Raw genomic sequence first — 25986 nt, forward strand, 5'->3', positions numbered from 1 at the left:
ATTTCTCTCACACGCACATATCTCTGTTAACTGTTAAGTACAAGTTCAGCACAAAAGTTTCTCCTGCCCGCTTTCTCTCTAATGTAAAAAAATAATGCATGCCTGCAGCTGTTTAATAAACAGTTTACATTTTTTTACCTGAAGGATGAGGAGCCGGGGAAGAAAGATGTGCATTAAATGTGCACCGCCACTGCCTAAACACAGACTGGTCTGCAGAAGCTGACGTCATCGCGCACACCCTGCATGCAATGACGTCGGGATTTAAAAAAAAAAAAAAAAAAAAAAAACACAGGAAATTCAGAAATTAAAGGGGCCACGTGGGAATTCATGGCATTCCAATATTTTTCCCTCAAAACTGGTATTTACTGAGGAATTTGGTACTGTTGAAAGGTCTGCTTTCAACCAGGAAAATCTTATTTATCCAAATGGAAGAAATGTTTTGTCTAGTGTCTTTCTCGTAACCTGGATCCACTTACTGTGGAAGTTCCTTTGGTTCTCTCTCATTTTTGTGAATTGCTCAGTGCTGGGTTGGCATGCTCTTCTGTTAAAGCCCACCTGTCAGCTATTTCTGCTTCTCTGCCTTTGACACCTCCTTTGGCTTCTAGATTCAAGGTCAAACAATTTCTTAAAGGTGTCCTTCATATTAGGCCTCTCAGCGTATTCCTCCTTCCTGGGACCTAAATTTTGTTTGGAAGTATTGACTCCTTTTGAGCCTGCAGCTTCAGCTTCTCTACAGCATTGTTCTTGGAAAACTGTTCTTCTTTTGGTCCTTACTGCAGTCAGATGGGATGCCTGAGCTGCAAGCCTTTATGGCTGTCCTTCTTTTTTTGTTTTTTCACAAAGACAGGATATCATGTGTGGTTCATAGGTTGATACTAGGCTATCTACCCTAGGGCATTTATAAGCCTAGCCAGAGTGTGTTTGGCTTTTGCCACCCTTTTAGATTAGTTGACTGTGCCTCTGTATAGTAGGTCACAGAAGGTATCCCTTTTAAGGTTAGTTTACTGTACCTCTGTCAAGCAGGGACACAGACGAGATCCCAGGGGTAAACCTACGATCTCCCATCCACTCGTCAAGATTTCTCTTGAAGAGGGTCAGTGAGGGGCTCTGCCTAACATGGATTGGGATTTTGTTCCAGAGTGAGGGGAGCCTCTGGGATATGAATCTGTCCCTCCAGCATGTCCTATTTATTTCTGTGCTGAGGTTCAAGTCCCTTGGATTTCCTGAGGTGAAGCATGTCCATTAATTCTGGGTTGGACATGGCTTTATATGTCAGACACAGATCGCCTCTGAGTAGGCGGTACGCAACTGAGTAGAGCTGGAGTTTCTTTAGCCAAACTGCATAGGGCATCTGTTTGAGCCCCTTGATCCTCTTGGTGAGGTACTTTTGGGGTCTTTCCAGTTGCAGGTGTCTGGTAAGGTACATCCCAAATGGGGCATTGTATTCAATTATGGGCCTGATACGTGATGAGTAGAGGGGCACAATGTCCTCTCTTGATCTAGATGTGAACCCTTTAATGATAAGGTGGGCTATATAGAAGGTCTTTCTAACCACTTTGGCAACGTGATTGTCAAAGGAGAGATTGCTATCTACTTGGGTCCCCAAGTCCCTAATTACTTCTTCCGTACTTAATGGATTACCACCTATGTGGTAATTTGTGGGCACTTTGTTTTTCCCAAAGGGGATGACTATGCACTTTTTGGCATTTAGCTTTAGACCATGGCTCTGGCACCAGTTATCCGTCTCTGTGAGACCCTTTTAGAGGATGCTTGTGTCAGCCAGAGAGTCGATTATGGCACCCAGTTTGCAGTCATCTGCGAACTTGATCAGCCATAGTCAACCCGCGTTAGCCTGTACCTCGGAGAAATATATACCGAACAAGAGAGGTCCCAGGACTGAGCCTTGTGGGATGCCACTTGTGACTGGTTTAGAGTCTGACATGGCACCTGCAATTCTGACCATGTGGGTTCTATCCCTGAGCCATTTTGCAACCCATCTTGTGATATAGGGGTTGATATTTAAGCTGGTGAGCTTATTTATGATGCCCGAGTGGGGTATTGTGTCGAAGGCTTTTGCGAGGTCCAGGTAGGCTGTGTGGACTACCTTCTCTTCATCTATGGCTTTGGTAACTGTTTCAAAGAAGTCAGCCAGGTTCAAGAGGCAAGATCTGCCCTTAACAAAGCCGAATTGGGTAGGATCCAGTGTCTGGAGGTTCCCAATGTCTTTGTTTATGATTTCCATGATGATACGCTTCATAGCTTTGCAGACCAGGCTAGTCAGTCTTATATAGGGCGATAGTTTCCAGGGTCTGTTGTGGCACCACCTTTGTGGAGTGGGACCACTGTTGCTGTACGCCATTCCTTGGGTACATATCCTGTATTAAGGCTGAGATTGAACAGTGACTTTATATGAGTGTTTAGTTCTTCTTGGAGCTCATGTAAGACGCAGCCCGGGACACCGTCTGGTCCCATTGATGCTGTGTTTTTCGCTTTGGAGAGGGCAGCACTCACCTGTACATCGGTGATCTCAGGAAGGCTACACTCTGTTGGGATAGACATTTGCTCTTTTGGGGGGGGGGGGGGTTTGCACTGAACCTTTCTGCCAGGATGTTGGCAATGTCTGTGGGTTCAGTGTATTTTTTGTCATTTTGCACTAGCTCAGAGCATATCTGGGAGTTGCCTCCCAGGTTTCTGACATAACTAAAGAAGGTCTTTTGATTATCTTTAGTGTCTTTTGCACAGAAGTCTTAAGTAGCTGCTGTCTGTACTAATTCTTCTTTTATGCCCTAGGTGGTTAATGAGTTGTTTCTTATTGTATTCATTTGCCCACTTTTTTCCCTTCTGTGCAATCTGCTAGGGAGAAGGTTCTTCACACCTTGGATTTACATAGACAACTCTGGTATTATTTGGATAAAACTAAAGCCATTCATAAATCTGAGCACCTTTTCATTTCCTTTCATCCTAGGTCTTTAGGTCTGGCTGTTTTCAAGCAAACCATTTCTTCCTGGAAATCTAAAGCCATTTCCTTTTACTATTCCTTTCATGGGAAAAGTCTTCCCCCTTCTGTCAGGGCTCATTCTACCAAGGCTCTGGCTTCTGGTGCTTTTTCAAGGGTTTGGATACTAAGTCTATTCTTGAAGCAGCTACTTAGACTTTTGTGCCTACTTTTACCAAGCACTATAAGTTGTATGTTGTTTCTAGGGCTAGAGCCATTTTTGCCAGGGCTAACCTCCATGGTTTTCTTGAGGGCTATGCTGGTCCTTCTTCCTCCCAAGTTTTTTCCTGAGCTTGTATACTCTCCCTATTGTAAGGAATACTGCAACAGTGATATGGAGGGATATAGTACAGTTGTGTAAAATCTTACCATAACAATAGACGTCCTTCTCTTCACTGTTGCAGTATTCTCTCCCTCACTCCTTCCCCTGTTCCTTTTCTCCTTCTGGATGTACTTGTTACCTCCTTGTATTCTTAGACTCTCATTCCTACTGGAGCTTTTCAATTCTAAGGATGGTACATCCGTGTGTCACCTTTATCCCCTACACTGTGCATGGAGAGCATACATGTGACATACAGCATACCTATTATAGCCTTAAGGTTTTGGTATACTGGCCAGATGTTGGGCTGTCGTAGGCAGGGGATCCCTATTGTAAAGAATACTGCAACAGTAAAGAGAAGAACATCATCTGTTATGGTAAGATTTTACACAACTGTACTTCATGGGTGGATTTGCTGAAGTCAGTTGTAGCATTAATCAGTGTGCATGCAGCTGAAGCACAGCTCTCAATGGTGAGGAGACAGCAAAAGCTTAATTTCTAATGCATGCATACTACTGAACATTATCATTTTATTAAAAGGAGTGAATAGGTTCATAGGCAAGTGGTTCGAATAGGTTCATGTGCTAATACTAGGGAGGTGGTTTGAACAATCATATGTAGTCTATAAAAACACTCTAGGAAGTGTCGTCTCTATGTTTTACCTCCCTTCTTGGGCCATACTATTAATTCAGTTTAACATGCAAAAGAAGTTTAATCCACAGGTAGGAAATAATTTGGGTAATGAGCCCATCTCTCCCAGAAGTCCTTTTTATCGTGCAGTGTAAGCTGAGAATTTTGGAGCGAGTTTTCCTGACATTACTAAATTTTCAGAGTCAGAAAATCTAGTAAAACAGGCTCTTCCACAGCCTGAAAGGCAAGATAAAGATCATCATGCAGAAATTAGTACTAGCCAGGAAACATGAAAAGCTTTTAAAGTAACTTGATAGTTAAGGGAGCCTAGCCCTTTGCTGTGTGTTGGGTGAGCTGCATGCCAGGTGGAGTATTGTATTCCTCCTTTACTAGGCCACTCAGTGAATGTAAGGGCATGAAAACCTCTTTAGATCTTGAGGATTTGTCTTTGGTAATCAGTTGTTAAAACCTGATCAAAAGACAATTCATCGTCAAGCAAAGTGCCTTTAGTTTGGATACATTTTTGAGATAATCGGTGGGGAAGATCTGTTTTCCGAATGCAACTACACTACATTTTTTCATTAAGTCTAAGGACATGGTCAGAACACCAGGTGCAGATTCTATGTAGCCCTTTTTGGAAAGTAAGTCTGTGAGGGGGCATCAGTAGTGGCACACAGTTTGCAGTCATTACCAAACTTGATTAGTCACAAACCTTGAACAGCTGTCTTCACATCAGCAAGAACACATGCCAAAGGGAAAGAGATACAGCACAGAAGCCTGAGGAACTCCAGTAGTGTCTAATCTGTTAAATGAGAAATAGTGCCAACTGTCGCCCTGTATATACAGTAAGAGAGACTATTAGCAGTTCATCTTGTGATCCAGGGGTTAATATTTAAGTTTGTAAGTTGATCAACAATGCCTGCATGGGGGAAATATCCAAATCTTTAGGAAAGGTGAAATAAGTGTCGTGGAAAGAATGATCCCCATCAGTGGCATGAGTCACACCCTCAAACAAGTTAGCCAAGTTAAGCAGGTAAGACCTAGACCTCACAAAACCACACTAACTAGGATATATAGTGAGAGTAATTTACCAATGTCAATGAAATTGACTAAGAGCTGCTCTATTATTTTACAGGTAGGCCAAATGAGGCTAATGAGGTTGTAATTTCCAGAGTTAGTTATAGCACCATCTTTATGTAGCAACACTACAACTGCTGTTGTAAAGAGCTTGAGCTTTGCTTAAAAAGCTTTGCTTGGGTGGCACAGTGGTGCAGAGGTTAGCCTTGGTGCCTCACAGCAGGTGGCTGTCTGGTTCGATTCTTGGCTGGGGTGCCTTCTATGTGGAGTCTGCATGTCCTCCCTATGTTCACATGGGTTTCCTGCAGATGCTCTGGTTTCTTCCCACATTCCAAAGACATGCATCTAGAGCCTTTCTCCTCGGGCCTCCACTGAAATTGTCTCTGTCCCAGTCGGACTTTCCTGGTAAACAAATAAGTAAAATAAAAATAAATAAAAACAAGTTTGAGAGCTTCAGTAATTTTGTACTTTGTGTTCACTACAGTGCAGAATGGTGTTTTGTCTTGGCCCATGGAGTCATTATTTTTAGTTTTGGTAATACATTCCAAGATCTGGTGTCCATAGTGATAACAGTAGGAGCAGTGTTATAAGATTCATAGGTGAGAACTTCAGGGTGTCTGAGAGAGAGGAAATATTTGAGCTACTTTTGTCAGCTAGAATATTTTATATGGCTTTGTTGTCAGAACTAGGTAGTGCCATTTGCACCAAGTTTGGTGTATTATTTCTAATACTCCTAATATATGTTGAAAAAAGCATTGTAGTTATCCTTTAAAGAGTTAGCTACCTTGAGCTCACAGTCTGCCATAGTGTTTCCAAAGATGCATTTAGGATTGTTGCAGACCTGCATATTTATACTCCTGCTTTTGACTGATGGTGGAATTTTTTATACAAGCTGCATAATTTATTCCTTCTGTTAAGTGTGCTTGTTTTTCTGTGAGTTCCACCATAGGGGTTTACCCCTGACTTTCCCAGTGTTAGTATGCCTAATAGGTACTGACTTATCTACATATTTATTGGTAGAGATGGCTATAAAAATCATGCGTAAATGTGGCTTTAGAGATTATCAGTAAGGGATAAAGCATTTTTGAAATTCTCAAGTCCCATGGATAGGGATAACTGACTTTTGAGCAGTCCCTGAATGTAGTTCAATTTACAGTGAGTTTTTTTGTACTCATTTTGAGGGAAAAGGTAAGAGTCTGGTGGCCTGATTTGTTCAAGGAGGAGATAACATTAGTAGGTATGCAGGCGAATGCAGCATATGCAAGGACAAGGTCACACTATGTTTGGCCCTGTTCTGGAAACGTGGGCAGTTTGATCTGTGGAGCTGGTATTGACAATCTGTGAAACACTTGGCATATATATTGCTAGTTATGTAGGACTTCCAGATGATTAGTGTATAAAGTCATCTGTAATTAGGGTATTGGGATTAAGAGATGTGGAATCCAGCTGGTCAGGGTTCCTAATGTTGTCCTTGGGTAACATTAAAGGAGAGCTATAGCTGACATTAGAAATAAAACATTGGTTTGCACTCTTTTGTTACTTCATTTAAAGTTACTATAAGTATGACTTGCTTTATTGTTGTTCATTTACTGTAAGGCCATTAGTCTGTGTTTGTCATATATTTAATATAGCAGCACAGGCTGTCACTTTTACATAGTTTCATAGTTTAGTACTAGGCTATCTGCCCTGGGGCATTTGTAAGCCTAGCCATAGTGATGTGGCTTTCGCCACCCCATGAAATGGTACAAAAATGCACAGAATAGATTTAGAATACTATGCCTCTGTCTAGTAGTGACACAGTGAAGGTCCCCTTATATAATAGAATTAGTTTACTGTGCCCCTGTCTAGTAGTGACACAGATGTGACCCCTGGGGTAAACATACGATCTCCCATCCACTCATCAAGGTTTCTCTTGAAGAGAGTCAGTGAGGGGCTCTGCCTAACATGAACTGGGATCCTGTTCCAGAGCATGGGAAGCCTCTGGGTTATGAATCTATCCCTCCAGCATGTCCTATTCATACTTGTGCCGAGGTTTAAGTCTTTAGCTCTCGTGGTTCTGATGGATTTGGATTTTTGGAGGTGGAGCATGTCCATCAGTTCCTGATTGGACATGGCCTTGTACGTCAGGCAGAGATCACCTCTGAGCAGGCGGTATGCTACTGAATAGAGCTGGAGTTTTTTTAGTCTGGCAGAATAAGACATATGTTGGAGACCCTTGATCCTCTTGGTGAGATACTTTTGTGGTCTCTCCAGCTGTTGCAAATGCCGGGTGAGGTACATACCAAATGGGGCATTGTACTCAATCATGGGTCTGATGAGGGAGGAGTATAGGGGTACAATGACATCCTTGGACCTGGATGTGAATCCCTTCATGATAAGGTGTGCACGGTAGAATGTCTAACCACTTTGGCAACGTGGGTGTCAAATGAGAGGTCGCTGTCGACTTGGGTCCCTAGGTCTCTGATTACTTTTTCCGTACTCAGTGGGTTGCTGTCTGTGTGATAATTTGTGGGTACCTTGTTTTTCCCAAAGGGGATGACTATACATTTTTTGGCATTTAGTTTAAGGCCATGACTCCGGCACCAGTTGTCCGTTTCTGTGAGGCCTTTTTGTAGGATGTATGTGTCCACTGGTGTGTCGGCTATGGCGCCTATTTGCAGTCATCTGCGAACTTTGTCAGCCACAACCTTCCCATGTTTGCTTTAACATCTGAGAAATAAATGCCGAACAAGAGGGGTCCCAGGACAGATCCCTGTGGGACACCACTTGTGACTGGCTTTGAGTCTGACATTGCTCCAGTGATTTTAACTTTATGGGTTCTGTCCTTTAGCCAGTTTGCAACCCATCTAGTGACATAAGCGTTTACATTTAAGCTGTTGAGCTTATCTATGATGCCTGAGTGGGGTATTGTGTCGAAGGCCTTTGCCAAGTCCAGGTAGGCTGTATAGACTGCTTTGCCCTCATCAATGGCTCTAGTGACTGTTTCAAAAAAGTCAACCAGGTTCAAAAGGCAGGATCTGCCCTTTACAAAGCGGAACTGGGTGGGGTCAAGTGTCTGTAGGTCCCCAATGTGTGTCTGTTTGAGTTCCATAATGATTCTTTCCATAGCTTTGCAGACCAGGCTGGTTAAGCTTATGGGGCGGTAGTTCCCAGGGTCTGTAGAGGTACCCCCTTTGTGGAGTGGGACCACTGTTGCTGTACGCCAGTGTTCAGGTACATATCCTGTAGTAAGGCTAAGGTTAAATAGCATTTTTATGTGCGGGTTTAGCTCCTCTTGGAGTTCACGTAGCACGCAACCCGGGATACCGTCAGGTCCCATTGATGCTGTGATTTTAGCTTTGCTGAGGGCGGCTCTCACCTGGACATCTGAGATGACGGGGAGATTACATTCAGCTGGGATAAGTATTTCTTCTTTTGGGGGTGAGGGACGGGAGAAATTTGCACTGAACCTGTCAGCCAGAATGTTGGCAATATATGTGGGTTCAGTGTATTTTTTGTTGTTGTGAACTAACTCTGAGCATATCTGAGGGTTTCCGCCCAGGTTTCTAACATAGCTGAAGAAGGCTTTGTGGTTATCTTTAGTGTCCTTAGCGATTTTTCTCTCAAAGTTGGCCTTGGATGTTTTTATGAGAGAACGTAGTTTTCTGCTAGTGTTGATCAGAGATGTCTTCCCTTTATGGGATTTTGCTGTGTCGTGCAGTAGCTTCCTTCTTTTGTTATACAATTTGTTAATTGCTGAGGTCCACCAGACAGGACGCTTGCCTTTGGTAGAGAGGGACTTGGATTTATTTGGGATTGCATGATCCATGCATTCTTGGAGATGTCCATAGAAAGCATTTGTGAAGGATTCAGCATTGTGGGATGTGGTATCCACTGGCCCAGTGGGCTTAAAGGATACCATCTCAGTCTTAAGAAGAGTGAAGTCTGCTTTTGAGAAGTTTTTCACTGTGGTCTTTTGTGCTGGGGATGGAGGTGTGATATGTATATCCAGGGTGATTAGTTTGTGGTCAGATCTCACTAGTGAGGGGTATACCTCCGGTGTGGAGCATTCTGTCCCCATGTTTGTGATGATCAGGTCTAGTATATTATCTCCCCTAGTGGGAGAGGTGACTAGTTGTTCCAGTGCATTTGAATTTATGAATTCCAGGAACCTTTGGGCTAGGGTGTTAGGGCTAGAATAATGTACCCAATCTATGTTAGGGTAGTTGAAGTCTCCCAGTATGATGGTATTTTGTGATACATTCATATTCTCCAATGTCTTCAGGAAGGCTGAGTGGGGTTCCTGAGATTGGGAGGGTGGTCTGTAACATGCTACCAGTTGTATAGCAGTTTTGCCTATGGTTAGTTGCACCTGTATGGTCTCCGATGCTTCATGTGTTTCTACTAACCTGGAGGTGTGGGTGTCCTTGATGAATATGGACACTCCCCCTCCCTTTGTGGTTCGGCCCGGGTTTTGGGGCCGAAAAGCATGATACGAGGTATAGCCTGGTAGCGCTGGGGGTGCTCTCAGGAGCCTTGAACCAGGTTTCAGTTACTGCACAGACGTCTATGTTCTCCATACCGAGGAGTGCATCGAGTGCCTGCATCTTGAGATTTAGACTTCTGGCGTTGAGCAGCATTACCCTTAGTTTTTTTCCATTTTTGTTTTCTAAGGAGGTGGGTTTGTCTTTTGAGCCTTGCCTAAAAAAGGCACTATGGGGGTGGCAAGAGCCTTAGCCAATATCCGGAAGCCCAGTGGTGACAGGTGCAAGCTGTCCCTCATGGCAGCGTGGCTTGTCCAACATGTCATCCCAGGCAGACAGATATTGGATCCCCTTAGAATGACACCAGTACTTGAGCCAATTATTAAAGCTGATCATCTTATCTTTGTATTGTGGCATCATTCTTGGTGAGGGCAAGATGCTGCTCAGGGTCAGGGTCATACCAGCCTGGGCTACATAATCGGAGAGCTCCTCTATGTCTCTTTTCATGTAGTCCAGGGAGGTACGTCTCAGGTCATTCACGCCAGCATGGACAATGATGGAGTCATATTTGTACTTGCTTTGGAGTGACCTGAGTGCGTGTGTTATGTGGCGGATCCTAGCTCCCGATAGGCAGCTCACAGTCACCCTCTCCTTGTTCAGCCTGGTAAGCGGGACATCAGTGTGTCTGACTATAAAGTCACCTATTACTAGTGTATCAGGCATGGTGTTTGACCTTAAGGGCTGTGATTGATTGACACACTGATTTATTGAAGTATGTGTTGCATGTGTTTTGTTTTGAGGTGGTGGATTTTTGGATGTCTGCTTTGGGAGCCTCTGTTGTTTTGGTAAGTTTTTAATTAGAGCCTCCGAGTATGTCTTTGTGTTTTTATGTGTTTGGTTTGCAGTTGTGGTAGGTCTATGTGGGACTGGGTTTGTTGTGTGTGTGGTTACCATCTCCTCCTGTCTGGTCATGCCAGCCCTGAGTTGAGAGAGTTCAGCCTCCAGTTTGGCTATATAGTTGCATCTCTCACATGTATTTGTGTTTGTTGGGAGGAGGAGAGGGTTGTCTGTGTACATGAGACAATTGTAGCATTGTCTCAAGATACCCAGATTAACCAGCTGAACTGGAGAGGACGCCAGTAATCTACCACTCGACATGCTAGAACAGTGTAAGGGAGTGCTGTGCCTTTAAGGGAAGTGAATATTCACAGGGGTGGTAGGTGGATGTAGTGCTTACTTAGTATGAGAGTGCTTACTTAGTAGAGAAGTTTTGAGAACCAGTGCTAGGCTTATAATATAGCGAGTAGTCTGATTATACTAAGAGTAGAGCTTCCTTAAGGGAAAATTTGAAGGGCAGACTTGGCGGAGCCAGAAGAACTTTAACTGGCTATGCGCACAACCGTGCAAACGCGGATTTTAAACAGGGAACTTCAAAAGAGCTACAAATGGTCCAAAACAACCAATTACTACAGCTCTTGTGCTGAGGTCACTTCCTACAGGGGCAGGTAGGCTGCTCAAGGATCCCCACTCCCACTGGTGAGCAAAGAAACTTCCTTCTATCCAAGTAAGGTAATGGACAACACGGGAACTACACCACAGCCCAGAATGCAGCAGAGCCTGTAATCTGGGCTAAACTAGTCGAGGAGAGGCGGGAAAACAAGGATTATTTTTTTGTTTTTAGATAGAAACACACAGAAAATGCAGAAACAGTAATAAATCAGTTACACAGGCTAGCACACTTCAGTGGGCAGCCTCAACAGTTAAATTAAACAAACTTTCAATCAAATTCGGCTAAAATGTAACTTTAAGTGCAGATATTAAATAATGCAGCAAACAGCTAAAAAAACAGTTTAAGCTTGTTTAGGGTAAGCTAGAGAAGGTATTTCAAGTAAAAAAAAACAGCAAAGATACTTAAATCCAGAAAGTAGTCGCTTTTCTGAGTTCTCTGTAGCTAGGACCACTCTGCAGGACCACGAGGAGCTTGTCTGAGTAGTATAGTACTGAATCCATGTCCTTACAAGTGATGCTGCAAAAGAGCTGTAAGGGTAAATATGACTCTGCAGCTGACACAATGATCTTACAACTAGATTGAGTTCATGGAGAGTTGGGTGTGTGGGAAGGCCTAGGTTTTGAAGATCTGAAGAAGTTGTATAAGTGGTTAGAAGTAAGGCAGCTTATGTTTAGTTCAAGAAAGCCCATAGTAAAGGTCTTTGAAAAACAGAATAAAAGGAAGACAAAACCTTTGAGTGAAAGTAGTAGCAGTGGCAAATGTAGCAAGCTACCAAGAGGCGGTTGTAAGGGGATGCACTGGTGAAAAAGCAGAACGATAAATAGCAGGAGGGTTGGTGAGTGCCAGGATGCAAAGTAGGAGGTGTGAACAGTAGAAACCCACTTTAATTTATGACCGTATAGATGATTTATGAAATGTTATGGGATTAGTTTTCTATTCTGTAGGCCCCCATCCCCACAGTACAGAGAATGGTTGCATAAATGGCACATTGTCTGACAAATAGACTTAAACATAGCAGCTGACATGAATGAGGACTCCTTTGTTGTTAAGTAGCATGTTTGTGGGGAAGTTGCTTGGGAAAATAAAGGAATTTTGGAAAACTGTCAGTTTCCTGAATGAGGTTATACTGTCAGGCTTGAACCTGTCTTCTCTTTCTCTTAATTATTTGGTTTAGTTGTATTCTGAAAAGAGTACTTCACCAAAGGTTAAAGACACAGTATACTTTAATTGAGTAAATCAGAACAAAGGGTTATGTTGACTGACTGCAACCGTGAGATTCCAATTAGTTTCAGCTTACTATGAACTTTGCAGCCTCCTATTATGTTCCATAGCTCTGGGAGGGTGAGAGGTTGGTATAATGGTTAAGGTGTTTATCTTACAAACACAAAGTGCAGGGTTTGATTCTCATATTGGGTAACTGGCTAGGCTTAAAATGGCCCACACGGGCAGTTTACCTAGTACTAATCTATGAATCTGTGTAATACTATAGTACTGTATGAATGCAGTGCAGTGCAGTTATCTTTTGCAACAGTGTAATCTGTGCATGTCAGTTGTAGTTTATGTACCAAGTCTGTTATGGCAACCCATGTACCTTCCTTATATAGGATGAGTAATTATTTTTTACCAGTAGTTCACAAGGCAAGCTGTTATCTTTCTGTCTTTTCACCAAGCAGATAGTTGTAAACAGTATAATATAGCAGTTGCCAGTAGGCATTCCTTGATTATATCTGCTGAGCTGATTATCTTATAAGAGAAGATAGCAAATTAGTTATATGTGTATGACGTGTGATTGTCTGCAAGCAGACAAGCAAGAGTATTTGTGATTATACTGTTCCCCACCACAAAACTTTAAACAGTATGATGTGGTTTCCATTTAGCCCTCTTTCTTTGCATTGCAGTTATACATCAGTGCCTCCCAGAAGTAATTATCTATGAAACCTGTTGTGTGCATTCCACAATGCTGAACAGAAGTTTGTCGAAGTTTCTTGATGTATGCATTTTAGAATACAGTCTTAAATGAAAAAAAAAAATATGAACGTGACATTTCCTGAATATTTTTAAAATTCATTCCCTTCACCTTTGCCAGGGACAGATGTACTACTAAATCTACGCTCAGTTGAGTTGAGATTCTGACAGTGCAGCAACATCTGTCAATAAGGTTTAACTTGGCTAAATATGCAAAGTCAAGATTCTGATACTTGGCAGTTATGAATGTGTTAAATACAGTGGTATTTTATAATATAATTCAGTATATTACCATGGGTATCTTTGGCCATACTGCCAGTTCACTGTCTTATTAGACTGAAAAGTTTGAACAGCTGGTTGGTTTATGCGTCTATAACTTGCTAGTTTAATTACTTTTTTTTTGAAGAACAACAGTGGTTGGTCCCATTTTTGTGCTGCATTACAGTAAAACAATGAATCTGAGAAAATAATTTCTTAAAAAATGAAAACACTACAAGGGTGATACTCTCTCTATTCTTTCTGCCTAATCTAAATGAATTTCATAAACATAATAATGTACTATTTGTTTATACGGACAGTAATGGCATGGTTTCATATATCACCCATATGACCACTCTTCTCTCTTTTGACTTGTAAATGATAGGAGTTGTTTGAGAACCCTGCCTTTCGACCTGATGGCATGAAACTATACCCAACACTTGTGATTCGTGGTACTGGACTGTATGAACTTTGGAAGACTGGCAGATACAAGAGTTATCCGCCTAGCACCCTAGTGGACCTCGTAGCTAGAATCCTTGCTTTAGTGCCTCCATGGACACGAGTTTATAGAGTACAGAGGTATGTTATTGAAACTTTGAGTCTGAATGACCTGTTATGGACATACCCAGGGGATGTCTCTGCTGCCATTTTATGTCATGATTCCTAGCACCACTGTTTGTTATTGTAAATGTTAAATAATTTGCTACTTTGTTAGGTGCTGAGTGTATCAGACTACCATTTTCATGAATGTCCACTAATAACCACAAGGAAATGTAAACTGCGAAACCGGACTGAGAGAGCTAGTTAGGCGAGTATTGCTGTGTCTAGGCCTCTGACATGGTCTACCAGATCAACAGCCTTATAACAGCTTTTGAAGTAGTACGTATGTTTTACAAGTATAGGTAGTGATACACATCATAGGGATCATTCCTGCATGATTCCTGCATGATGTGTTAAAATAATTGCCTGAAGTGAATGTGAAATTTAATTTAGATTGTTTTTAGCATCTGGTTATCTGCTGGCATACCCTATTGCAGTCTTGAGCTGTGGCCATTAAAGGGCAGTCTGATAGCAAAGGTCGTCAACTCCCAAAATTTCTTCTCTCTCTCTTTCTCTTGCTGCTAAACAAAGACATTATTCTGATTAATTAGGTCACTGCTGAAAAAGTTTGTTCAGCTAGGAAAAATATCTAGTGCTGTTGTGTTCATCAGATTCCCCCCAAGAATCTTTTTAATGAAGAGAGTAGCCAGAAAAGAAGAACAAAAAATGTAGCAGAATTTGCAGAGCAAAGAACTTCTAAAATATTTTTTTCTGGTGTTCCTACCTCTGATTCAAGTTTAACTAAAAGTTAGAAAAGTCTAAGATTAAACCAATGGAGAAGCATGTAGACTGTAGTGAAGAATATAAATCTAGACACCTTAAATTGATGGAGTCTGTGATGCATGGCCTGGCACTTCCAACAAATGTCATGGATGAGTACACCCAGACATGTGAGCTACAGTCCTTGGATCTCCTCCACTGCCCCACATAGGTCTGCTGGCTACCAGAGGAATAGTCCTTTGAGTCATACCATTAATATCCAGAAGGTTAAAACATATATCTGATTCAATAATCAATTTGTCAATGCACCCTGGCCTAACCATAAAGAGAATATGCTATGCTGTCCTGGGTATGGGAATCCAACATCCACACACACAACAAGATTACACATTGATCACTTGCATAGCTGAGTCTTTGGCCTAGCACCCCTGGCCCCTTTTCCATCCCTGTACCTGAATCACAGTGCCCTTTCCCATGCTAACTGCTTTTCAAACACACACACACACACAGTCACTGGAGAAGATTTGAAGAAGTTCCCATTTCCCTCACAGCTTTCTTCCTGGCATGGTAATACTGCCTGTACATTAGATGGGGCTAGAGGCCCAAACACAGCATCTACCTGCCACTCTTGATTTAGACAAATATAAATTATAAAAAAATGTCTCCCAGTATTTTCAAGCGATCTTGACTTCTGGAATACCTTCTACTCAAATAAATACAATGTGCAAATAGGTGATACATATTACACAAAGGTTAAGACAATGCAACGAGAATATAAAAATAAGTTTTTTGTAGACAAGAGTACTTAAACAAAAATATGATCACCAGCTAAATAAACACCATTGCTGTCTCTTACTGACCAGAAGTATTCCATTAGAAAAATTATACAGAGCCAAATTGCAAACCTTTATAGCTGTGTCACCGAGCTCCCAAGTAAAGAATAAGACTAACTTAGACTGGTTTCACTTCCAGTTATAGGCCATAGTTTTTTTTATAACAGAAACCAGGGACCAGATGCTATTTGCATCAGATTACATTAGTTCCTTTTCCAGAGAGAAGAATATTAGAAAAAATGCTAACAAGAATTCCCCTTCACAGACAAATGCATTTGTATGCTAAAGACTGCTTTCTTTGAATAGTCTTATAATTGCATTTTTATGAACTGCTCGCTTATTTTTCTTTTATCTCTTTTTACATTTACAGGGAAAATGTTACAAGGTTACACACATTTAATTTATCAGGAAACACCCATATTGCAGATTAAACGGAGCTCAAATATAGCTTGCAACAGTACCAACAGTCTGAAATCAGAAGGAATAATGCTTCACATTTTTAAATCACTTAATGTCCTTCTGTGTCACTGTTGCAGTATTCTTTACTAAATGGATCCCCTGCCAAGGTAGTCCAGTGTCTGGCCAGTATACCAAAGCCTTAGTTTTTTAAGAATGTCGTACATCATACGTACGCTTCCTGCTCATAGCATAGGGCATAAAGATGAGATATGGACGTACATACCTCAGAACTTTGCTGCTGCTAGTCTGAACACCATCTTATTGTTGGTCTGAACACGCTTTCATTTGTGCTGATTACCAAGCCATTTTCAGATAAGTGCTCTGTTGGGGTTTTCTTCTTATCTTATTTCTTTTGGTTGCAAGCTTACATGCTGTCCAGAAAGGGAAAATGTCAGTGTGGGAGACAGATTCTCCATAAGGACTGTCACGAACAGTGTTTGTTTTACTTGGGTGTTTCTCATGACCGTACTTCATGCTAGACCTAGAGAACCAGCGTCTTAAGTTGTTGGCACAGGGTGCGATGGCACAATTGTCCCGTCCCGTGGGTCAGCCATCTGCCAAGAAGAAGAAACAAGCAGGTTGGATTCGGCTGCTGTACTGCCTACCCCCAGACATCTCTTTCAAGGCTGGTGAAAGCCTGGGGGGATCATCCAGCTGTTCCTTCAGATGCCTCTGCTGTGACCGTCAGAGGCCGGCATGTATCCTACTGCTTGCACATCCTCAGAGGCTCTGCAGACATAAGAGGGAACCTAGGATGATCACATCCGAGGGACAGAAGGGTGTTCCACAGATTCCTGTTCAGGAGGATATTTCCCTCTATTTTGATTGAGTGTCGATTTGAAATGAAGCAAAAAATAAATCACATTTTCTCTGCTCCTAAGACTCCCAAGCATGAATGGCAGGATTTCACATGGGTTGTTTAATGCACTCATGGCCCTGAGAGGCCCCCCCCCCCAGAGTTTCTGTTCTTTTCTCCCCTCTGGGTCATCTCCTCTTAAGAAGGCTGGGGTGCAGGACTCTTCTGATGAGGAACTGGACACCGGGGAAGAGTCTTTGGTTTGCTCCTCTCAGATTCCTTCTCCATTGGACTGTGGTTCTGAGGAGAAGGACTTCTTCAGTCCAGATTCTCCCTTTAAGGAACTTTCGTTTGGGAATATTATCTCTCACGTTTTTTTTAAATGGGACTGTACTTGAGTTTCTGATGTCCAGAAGAGATATTATGAACCCTCCAGATGGAGTCTCCTAAGCCTTCTGCTGCCCTTCCGCTCTTAGCTGCCCTGTTAGACACTTTTTGTCAGGCATATACTTCATGGTGTAGAAATCCCGTCCTACTTTTTTGGGCCTTCCTCAACCTCCACAGGAGCAGCTGGTCTTTTTTCGGGATGTACTTCAGGGCCTTTTGTCTCAAGGCACCATCAAAACGATTTCTGCTCCTCAAAGGGGGGGGGGGGGTAGTTTTATTACAAAATATTTTTGGTTCGCAAGAAAGAAAGCACCTGGAGGCCCATCCTGGATCTTTCTCAGCTCAACACCTTCCTGAAGTTTCCTTCCTTTCAAATGCCGTCTCTTCAGACTGTTTCTTCTACCTCAGGCTTTCCTAGTCTCTCTGGATCTCAAGGATGTCTAACTTCATATGCCTATTCATCCCAGTTTCAGGAAAGTTTTGCATTTCTCGGTTTCTTTCTTGCATTTTCAGTTCTCTGCTTTGCTCTTTGGCCTCTTTACTGCCCCCAGGGTCTTCACCAAATGCCTTGTTCCTGTGATTGTCTTTTGTAGGATGAGAAGGATACAAATCTTTTCTTACCTGAATGGACCTGCTCATTCAAGCTTCCTTCCCAGAGACCTTGATTCAGCACCTCCACTATACTGTTTGCCTCTTGCAAAGCTTAGGCTTTATGATAAATTTCCAGAAATCCTTCCTGACTCCTTTTCAGGATCATGTTTTTCTCAGGTGCAGGCTTCAGACCATTCCTATGCTGGCTTCCCTGTCACCACCCAAATCTCTCTGACTCTAGTTGCCTTATTTCAGTCCCTTCTTTCTCAGGTCTTGGTTGCTTCCAGAGAGTTTCTAAGGGGTCTGGGTTACATGGCTTCCACCATCCTTATGCTTCCTCTAGCCAGACTCCATATGAGGAAGTTTCAGTGGTTTTCAGTCTGTATGGCTTCAACATTGTCATCCTTTAGACTTTCTAGTTCCTTGTCTTCCATTCCTCAAACTAGAGCTGAAGTGGTGGATTCATCAGCTGCCTCTCAACCAGGGCTTCCTTTTCAGCTCCCAGACCCCTCTTGGGAACCTTTTTTTGGATGCCTCAGACATGGGGTTGGGGGGCTTCTTTTGGACCTGTAAAGGTACAGGGCCTTTGGCCAGTTTGTCAGAGGGCGAGCCATATCAGCATCAAGGAGATGAGAGCTTACTTGCTGTTCAGGCCTTCCATACACTGTTTCTTTCAGGGCCTTTCAAATCTTTCCAGATAATACCACAGTGATGTGGTACATCAGTAACCGGGGGGGGGCATGATTTCACATCCTATGCAGAGTAGCTGTTCAGGTTTGGGATCTGGCTGTCCAGTATTAGGTGACTCTTTAGGCTGTTTATATTCCTTCAGAACAAAACATGGTGGCAGACTCTCTGAACCAGTGCATAACACAGACTCATGAGTGGATACTTCACAAAGATGAGTTTCTGGACATGGCTACTCCTCAGGTAGATCTTTTTGCCTCCCCTCTGAACAAGCAATTTCTGTCTTTTGCACCAGAGTCCCAAGTCTTATGGCATGGAAGGTGGATGTCCTCTCTTTCTCTTTTAAGGGGATGTTTCTGTACATCTTCCTCTCATACCGAGAGCCCTGCTGAAGATGGAACAAAACTCCCCCAAAATCTTGTTGGCAATTTCCTTTTGGCCCAGACTGCATTGTTTCCCTCCTCTTCTGCATCTAGCCAAGGGCAATACACCACAAGTTACCTCATAGGATGGAGCTACTCCCACAAGACAAAGGGTCTGTCATCCATCCTCACTTGTCATCTCTTCATCTGACACTGAGTGACAGGGTTTTGATCTGTTTTAGGCACCTTTTTTTGACGACATGCTTCTGGTTCTGCAGGAAGACAGGAAGCCCACTACCAAGAAATCTTATTTGGAGAAATGGAAGAGATTTTCTGTCTGGTGCCTTGCTCGTAACCATTGATGCACTTTCTGTGGAGGTTCCTTTGGTTCTCTCTTATTTGTGCAAATTGCTCCATACTGGATTGGCATGCTCTTCAGTTAAAGCTCACATTTCAGCTGTTTGACTCCTCATTTGGCTTCTAGGTTTGAGGTCAAACAATTTCTTAAAGGTGTCCTTCATATTAGGCCTGCCAAGAAGCCTAGTCCTTCCTTGGACCTTAATTTTGTTCTTTCATAATTGACTCAGGGTCCGTTTGAGCCTGCAACTTCGGCTTCCTTACAGCATTCTACACAGATGACTGTTCTTTTGGCACTTACTTCAACTAGAAGGGTGTCTGAGCTTGAGGCTCTTATGGCTGTCCCCTCCCTTTTTTAGTTTTTCATAAGGACAGAGGGTCTCTTTGTACTAATATTTCTTTTATGTCCAAGGTAGTTAATGAATTGTCTCTTAATCAATCTATTAATTTGCCTACCTTTTTCCTTTCTCCACAGTTTTCCAGTGAGAAGGTTCTTCACACCTTGGATTTATATAGACAGCTCAGATATTATTTGGATAAGACTAAGACCATTCACAAGTCTGAGCAACTTTTTGTTTCTTTTCATCCTAGATCTCTATATTTGGCTGTTTCTAAGCAAACCATTTCTTCGTGGATTTCTAAGGCCATTTTTTTTGTTACTCCTTTCATGGGAAACTCCTTTCTGTGTCTGTAAAGGCTCATTCTATTAAGGCTGTGGCTTCCTTTGGTGCTTTTTTTTTTTCAAAGGATTGGATACTAGTTCATCACTGAAGGTGCTACTTGGACTTTTAGCCATACTTTCACTAAACATTATAAGCTAGATGTGGTTTCCAGGGATAGATCTGGATTTGTCAGGGCTATCTTACATGGGTTTTTTGATGATCCTGCTTGGGCGTTCCTCTTCCCAAGTTTCCCTTTAAATTTTTGTATGCTCCCTTCAGTAAAGAATGCTGCAGCAGTGATATGAAAGGACATAGTACAGTTGTGTAAAATCGTACCATAACAGTAGATGCCCTTTCCTTTGCTGTTACGGTATCCACTCCCCCCCCCCCTTTTTTTTTTTCTCTACTCCTTTTTCTTTTTTCATTCTGGATGCACATGTTCCTCCTTGGGTGTTCTTCCTGGGGTATTCAGTTCTGAGGTATGTACGTTCATACATCACCTTTATGCCCTATCCCCTGAGCAGGGAGCATACGTGTGGCGTACAGCATCCTTAAAAAAAACAACACTTTGATACACTGGCCAGACGTTCGGCTACCTTGGCAGGGAATCCCTTTAGTAAAGAGTACTGCAACAGTGAAGGAAAGGACATCTACTGTTATGGTAAGATTTTAAACACTGTACTTTCTACTCTGTCAAAACAGAGCCACTTGAATACTCAGAAGTTAAGCCACAGGTTCTCCTTGGCTTATTCTTCTGTGTAGAGCTCCTCCCACCGTGGAGTAAAGTTTCATCCACTGTCCCACTGACTCATATTCTTTTAAATGTTTCTTTGGTCGAGGAGGTAGTGTCAAGATACAATGTCTTAACAAAAAAAGTGAAGGACTCCTTTGTTTATTGATTGTAAAAGGATAACCTGCAGATAACTTGATATAGTGCAGAAGCCCATATCCAACTTTGAGTGACCCTAGACCAAGAATGACCCTAAACCAGCTACTACACTGAAACCCAAAGAGGGTAAAAAAATCCATATCTCCATAGCCTGAGGGTAAGAAAAAGGCAATAGATTAACTTATTCAGGTCAATTAACTTCCCCCTTGGCTTTGACACTGAAGATGACAGTCTAGGTTCTTATCTTAACTTCTTCCCCCTGCAGAAGATGGTTCCATTGGCAGTACCATAAGATTTTGTAAGGGAATACTTGGATATTTTTAAAGCTTTTTGCATCAAAACAGAATTATGATAAGCTCTTAAAAATGATCTTTCCAAACCTGTAGTTATACCACCTTTTTATAGATTTGCTGTATAAGAAATGGGCCAAAATCCTGATGTCACAGAAAGTTTTTTCTTCCAGGTAATTTTATTTAATTGTATCAAAACATTCACATACATTTCATGCATTGCACTTTCACATGTAACATGCTTGTATATTTATCTGTGTGTGACCATTAATTTTAACCCTAACAATGTAACCCGCTGTAACCATCAAACTATATACATTTGGATCATTTTCCAGTATTTTATTTTTGACGGTCACAAAAGGTCTCCTGCTCTCATTCAATCATCATTCATGTGAATTCATCTTCTATGATTAATATTCTCTAACCATCTAATATTGTAATACCCTACTTGTTCCATTTATTAACAATGAAGGACCCATTTGCTGTAATAACTATTATTAATTCTTAAGTTTGATAACAAAGCTTGTAAATGTATTTTTTTACATTGACATAACTCTTAACATCATATCTATACCTCACTGAATTTTCCCTACTATTTTTGTAGTTTATGATTCAGTCGACATCTTGTATCTGTTTAAATCTTCACACTCCCAGAAAATATGTTCCCATTGGCATTTCTGTAACCTATTACATGTCCTACATAATCCACTCATTTGAAGAAACATGTTTTCCAGTCTAAGTGGTGTAAATTAGTATTGGTGTAAGCATTTCCATGCAGTATTATTACATTTTTTGGACTTTGTTGCATATTTCTATATCATGTAAATCTCTTTCCAGATTTCTACTGGAAGGTGTTTTAGTTTCCTAGTCCATTCAAACCTAACATTTTCCAAACGTTTTCTTTTAGTATACTTTAAAGAGTCCATATTCTTTACTTAGAAGATTATTTTCTTATTGGCCTGCTCAGTTCTTCTGTTATAAAATTATTTTGGGCACCCAACAATCAGATCTAGTTTTTTGTAAGTTAAACTCTAATGATCTGAACTAAAAGTTATTTGATGATTAGCGTCCAAGTCAAACTTTTGCTTTACATACGTCCAGCTACATATCCTGTCTCCTGACATCATCTGCTCCCAGAATTTAAGAATAGATCTGAACATCTACTATAAACTTCCTACATTGTGTGTCTGTCTTCTTTTTGTCTCTTCCATGAATATCCTATGGGTAAAGGCCATCAACTTCCAATGTCCTTCTATATCACTGTTGCAGTATTCTTCACAGTAGAGATCTCCTGCCAAGGATAGCCCAATGTCCGGCCAGTATACCAAAGCTTTTAGATCTTGTATGTACCATACATCACATGTATGCTCCCTGTACAGAAAGTAGGGCATAAAGGTGAAGTACTGATGCAGTTACTAAGAACTTCTTTGCCACCAGTCCAAACACCATCATTGCTTGTTGGTCTAAAAGACATTTTGATGTGCTGAATAGCTAGCCATCAGATAAGTGCCCCATTGGGGTCTTTTTTTTTGGCCTTGTTCTTTTTTGGTTACCTAGAGTTCATGTCATCCACAAAGGAAAAATGTCAGTGTGGGAGGCAGATTCTCCATAAGGATCATCACGATCTGTCTTTATTCTGAGTGCTTCCCATGACCATATGTCCTGTAGCATCTGTAAAGTGCTTGTGTCTATGACTCTTAGAAGTCAGTTGTCTTCCCTGGCCATCTGTCTTGAGAACCAGAGGCTTAAACTGTTAGCCCAGAGTAACATGGCTAAATCTTCTAACCCCAAGGTACCATTAAGAAGAGGGCCAAGAAATCTCGGCCAGATTCTTTTGATGTCTAGCCTGCACCGGACATTTCTCTAGAAATGGTGATAGGCTCTGTAGGCCATCCAGTGTCTGTGTCAGATTCCACCCTGTTGGTGGCCAGCAGAGATCCTTCCTTTTGCATGTCCGCTGAGGATTTGCAGGTGTCTGCACCAGATGTTTAGGGAGAACTGCAGTTGATCATCTCAGAGGGCTCTAGAGGGGTTCTGCAGATTCTGCTCAGGGAAGAGGTTCAAGGTACTCTTACTGAATCTCGTCAAGGGTTGGAACCCCTGGTGTGTGTTAGGGCTGATGTCCCTCCTAAGAAAAAGCAGAAGACTAAGCATACTTTTGTACATTCTGAGGATCCTCAAAGGGAATGGCAGGAGTTTAATCAGGGCCTGTTTAATGCCTTAATGGTCCTGAAGCCTCTCAAAGGGGTTTGTGTGCCTATCCACAGCCCCTTGGTTGACTTCTACTCCTTCCAAGTGGGCTAGGGAACCCGATTCCTCAGATGAGGATTCAGAGTCTGATGATGGGTCCTAGTCTTACTCTTCCCAGATGCCTTCACCTTTGGCTTATGGTTCTGATGAAGATGGGTCTGTTAGTTTTACTCTGGAGTCTCCTTTTCAGGAATTGGCTTTTGGGGATACTATAGCTAGAATGATGGAATACTTTAAGTGGGATTCCTCTCAAGAGCCTGATATCCAGAAAAGGCATTATGAACTGTTCCAGGTAGACATTCCTAAACCTTCTGCAGTACCTCCTGTGTCAGCTGCTTTATTAGACACCTTTATAGCTGCTTGTAGATCTCCTGATACTCAGCCTCCTTCTCCAAAGAAACCTGACAGATTCTATAAGGTGCATAAGGATTGTCATTTCATATCTGTGTCTTTCTCCTCACCCTGCTGTGGTGTCAGTTTCCTCTGACAAGCCTTCCAAACATTTACCCTCTTCCAAGCTTAGGGCAGTGGAGAGAATTGGTAAGGTTTATACTGCTGCTACTTTGGCTTTTCAGGCCATCAGTTACCAGACCTCCGTAATCAGATTATACTCTGGCCCTGATTGCCCAGGGTTGCCAGGTTCTTTCGGATCTCCCTGATTCTGAGGCAAAATCTTCTGCTTTTTCTATTTTGGCTTCTACTTCTCAGGTGGCTTATAACTCTATCAAGTGTAGCTATGATGCCGCTGATTCCTCTTCCTTTGGATCAGACATGAGGCATTATTCTTGGCTTTACCTGCGATCTTTACCAGAAGACATTAAAGCCAAGTTGCTGGATGCTTCTTTGGATAATAATATAAATCTCTTTGGGACTGCTGCTGCTATGTTTGTCTGTTCAAGAAAAAGGTGAGGCTTTGTAGACATTAAGTATATTTTTCTGTCCTGTCCCTAAGTTCCACAGGAATTATCCTACTAGGTCTGCTTTTGTTCGCAGGCAGCCTTGTCAGCCCTCTAAAGTCAGGAAGAGTGGTAGAAGAGCTCCTCCTGCTAAGTCTTCTCAGATGTCTGTAACCCAGAAGCCTCCTTTATCTGACAAGCCTGCTTCTGTCTGACATCTAGCCCCCACCCCCACCCCTAGGCCAGGTTCCCCGGTCTTTTCAGCTCTTCCTCTGTCTTCCAAATTGGCATCTCATCACCTCGGATTCTTTGGTTTTATCTGTCATCCATTAGGGTTATTTCAGTGTGGAAATCTCCCCCCCCTTTTTTTTTTTTTTTTTTAGTGATTCCTTATCCTCCTTTGGAATACCTACCTCATTTCTCAGAGGTCCACAAGTCCCTGGTGAATCAGGGAGCTATTCAGCCTGTCCTGCCTTCCCAAGTAGGTAAGGGATTTTACTCCAGGATGTTCCTGGTCCCTCAAGAGGAGTTACTTGGAGACCTATTGTGGATCTCTCCTTGCTCAACATCTTTCTCAAGGTTCCTTCTTTGCAGATGCTTACTCTGAAAATTCTGTATTGTGTTTTAATACCCCATGCCTTTCTGGTGTCTTTGGACTTAAAGGATGCTTTTCCTATTCACCCCCTTTTCGGGATGATTTTACATTTCTCTTCTTCCTCTCATTTTCAGTTCTGTGCTTTGCCTTTGGCCTCTCTAGTGCCCCAAGGGTATTTACAAAATGTGGAGCTCCTGTGATTGCCTTTTGCAGGCTCCAGTGCATTCAGATTTTTCCTTATCTGGATGACCTGTTGTTTCAAGCACCTTCTGTCAGTCAACTTGATACAGGATATGGAGTTCACAATCTCTCCTTCAAAGTCTGGGGTTCACTATCAACTTCTAAACGTCTGTCCTGACTCCCTGTCAAAATCATGTATATCTAGGTTGCAGGATTCAGACAGTGTCAATGCTGATCTGTCTTCCACCTCCAAAAGTTTTATCCTTGACAGTTTTCTTTCAGTCTCTTCTTCCTCTGCCTGCTATTCCAGCCAGAGAGTTTCATCGAGCCCTGGGATTTCATGGTCTCCTCTGTGCCAGTGCTCCCTCATGCCAGATTGCATATGCAGAAACGTCACTTGGTACCTCAAGTCACTTTGGCTTCAGCGTTGCCATACTCTGGATTTCAGAGCAACTCTCCTTCCTTGTCTGAAGTGGGAATTTGAATGGTGGATTCAGCAACTTACCCTCAATCCAGGCCTAACTTTTCAGCCTTTGGTTCCTTCTCAAGAACTGTTCACCAATGCTTCAGACATGGGGTTGGGGGGGCTTCCTATGGTCACCTTGAAAGTTCAAGGTCTTTGGCCTCACCTTCAGAAGTGAGACCACGTCAGCATCAAAGAGATGAGAGACCTGATTCTAGCCATTCAGGCTTTTTCACCTCGTGCTTTCTCCAGGCCTTGTCAAGGTTTACATGGACAAACACCACAGTGATGTGGTATGTCAGCATGGAAGGGGGAAGAAAATTTTACCTTCTGTGCAGGCTAGCTGTTCAGGCCTGGGGTCTGGCTCTCTTATCGGTTAACTTTTCAAGCAGTGTATTTTCCTTCAGAGCAAAGTCTAGTGGCAGATGCTTTGAGCAGGTCCAAAACACAGGCTCAAGACTAGATGCTTCACATAGATGCATATCTGGATGTAGCTCAACCTGAGGGAATACCCCACCAATGGACTTTCTGCTACCCCTCTGAACAGGCTCCCTCTTTTCTGTTCCAGAGTTCCATGCCATCTGGCATGGAAGATGGATGACCTTTCTTTTCCATGGAAGGGAATGCATCTCTGTGCCTTCTCTTCCCCTTCCAAGAGTCTGCAGAAAATGCAACTGGACTCCCCAAAAATCTTGCTAGTGACTCCCTTTTGGCCAAGACAGCACTGGTTCCTCCCTCTTAATACATGTGGC

The 25986-nt window shown here is 42.3% G+C and overlaps 1 protein-coding gene across 2 annotated transcripts in view; it reads left to right on the forward strand.

Moving 5' to 3' along the window:
- ELP3 (elongator acetyltransferase complex subunit 3) overlaps positions 1 to 25986 on the forward strand; it is a 1566942-nt gene that overhangs the window by 648166 nt on the left and 892790 nt on the right. For both annotated transcript variants that reach the window (XM_044061854.1, XM_044061853.1), the window contains exon 10: positions 13603 to 13796. In XM_044061854.1, coding sequence (XP_043917789.1) covers positions 13603 to 13796 — 194 coding nt within the window. The remainder of the gene's footprint in view (positions 1 to 13602; positions 13797 to 25986) is intronic.

This window comes from Protopterus annectens, chromosome 2.part0, assembly GCF_019279795.1.
Source record: "Protopterus annectens isolate FY-2018-M chromosome 2.part0, PAN1.0, whole genome shotgun sequence".
NCBI lineage: Eukaryota > Metazoa > Chordata > Ceratodontiformes > Protopteridae > Protopterus > Protopterus annectens.